At 36.3% G+C, this 1,464-nt stretch overlaps 1 protein-coding gene across 1 annotated transcript; it reads left to right on the top strand.

The window, feature by feature from the left end:
- LOC110698906 (F-box/LRR-repeat protein 13-like) lies at positions 1–1,053 on the top strand. The gene has a single exon (XM_021876410.1). It carries the CDS (start codon positions 1–3, stop codon positions 1,051–1,053), a length of 1,053 nt encoding a protein of 350 aa, XP_021732102.1.
- The last annotated feature ends 411 nt before the right edge of the window (positions 1,054–1,464 follow it).

Raw genomic sequence — 1,464 nt, forward strand, 5'->3', positions numbered from 1 at the left:
ATGGAAGAAGACAGAATAAGCGACCTCCCAGATAGTCTCCTCATCATCATACTCTCTTTCCTCTCTATCGATACCGCTGCCTCTACCTCCGTCTTATCCCGTCGTTGGCGATACCTTTGGACTCACGTTACCCACTTCTCCCTCGAAACCACCTTTCATGATTTCCGTACTTTCATAACATCAGTTGATCACATCCTCTCCGAGCTCACGTCCCCTAAAATCCATACTTTTAACCTTCAATTTTCTCTCCGTCAATCAACTAAATCAACGCAGATATTATCTTGCTTTGTTCCTTGGCTTCATCAAATTTGTCGCCGTAAGCCTGAAGTAATTAATGTAGGATTTCATCATTCTCATGGATTTTATTCATCTCTTTTGTTTCACATACCTACTTGTGTGTTTGAAACTCGGTCACTTATAGAATTAGACTTGAATTTGCCTGGCTATATCGAGTTTAAGGCTCCTACTACTTTTATTAATCTGCCTAATTTGAAGAAGCTCTCGTTATTTGTATGTGATTCATATTGTTATTTGATTGATACCCTTATAAAGTCTTTGCCGTTGTTGGAAGATTTGAAGTTGTGTATGAATTTGACTGTAGATGTTCATTGTTTTGCTATATCTGCGTCTAATTTGAAGAATTTGTTTATAGGAATGAATGATTGGGGATCCAAAGTTTGTCGATTTGCTATTGATGCCGCGAAGCTGGAGCACTGTGAGATTCATGGGTACTTAGCGTTTTATGAATTTGTTAGGACTCCAATTGATTTGCAAATGGTGCTGATTTCAGTTGAGGAGCCAAGTGATGATGAAAAGGATGATGATTTTGATATGGATTACGAGTATTATAGTCTAATTCTTGGGCTACTTCAAGGGATTTCTTGTGTTAGGTCCCTTGTTTTTATTACTTATGGTGCTGATATGCTGAGTTATCTTAATGGTTTGGATGGGATCGACGTGCCAATCTTTCGTAATTTAATGGATCTTAGCTTTTACAATGACACTCGGCCTTATGAAGGACCAATTACCAGGTCATTGCTTAGGCAACTTTAAAGGCTATAATCATATAATATGATCTGATGGATCACGACGACAATTGAGATCAAAGATCAAATTGCTACGGAGTACAACACAATTTAAGTAATGCTACTGTTTTGGACAAGCTTCATACGCTACTGTAACTAAAGTACAAAAACTTCATCGAGCTGTCGGATTGAGCTCTCCGGCAGGATGATCATTGCTTCAAGTTCTGATTTGAAGAATGGTTTGCTTCAATTTGTACTTTGATATGAAATTGTCAACTTTTTTATGACACTTTTGTGTAATCTAAGTTCATTCTGCAAACATTATATTGACTAATTTATTGTCTTATTTGTGTATATTTATATGATCTGGTTTCTTCAAAAAAAAAAAAAATGTTCTAATTTAGGCCCTTGTTGAACTGAAATTAATTTTATTGAATTA

The sequence above is a fragment of the Chenopodium quinoa genome, unplaced genomic scaffold (genome assembly GCF_001683475.1).
Source record: "Chenopodium quinoa cultivar QQ74 unplaced genomic scaffold, ASM168347v1, whole genome shotgun sequence".
NCBI lineage: Eukaryota > Viridiplantae > Streptophyta > Magnoliopsida > Caryophyllales > Amaranthaceae > Chenopodium > Chenopodium quinoa.

Excerpts from the sequence above, each read along its gene's own strand:
- LOC110698906 (XM_021876410.1), top strand. The coding sequence starts at position 1 with ATGGAAGAAGACAGAATAAGCGACCTCCCAGATAGTCTCCTCATCATC.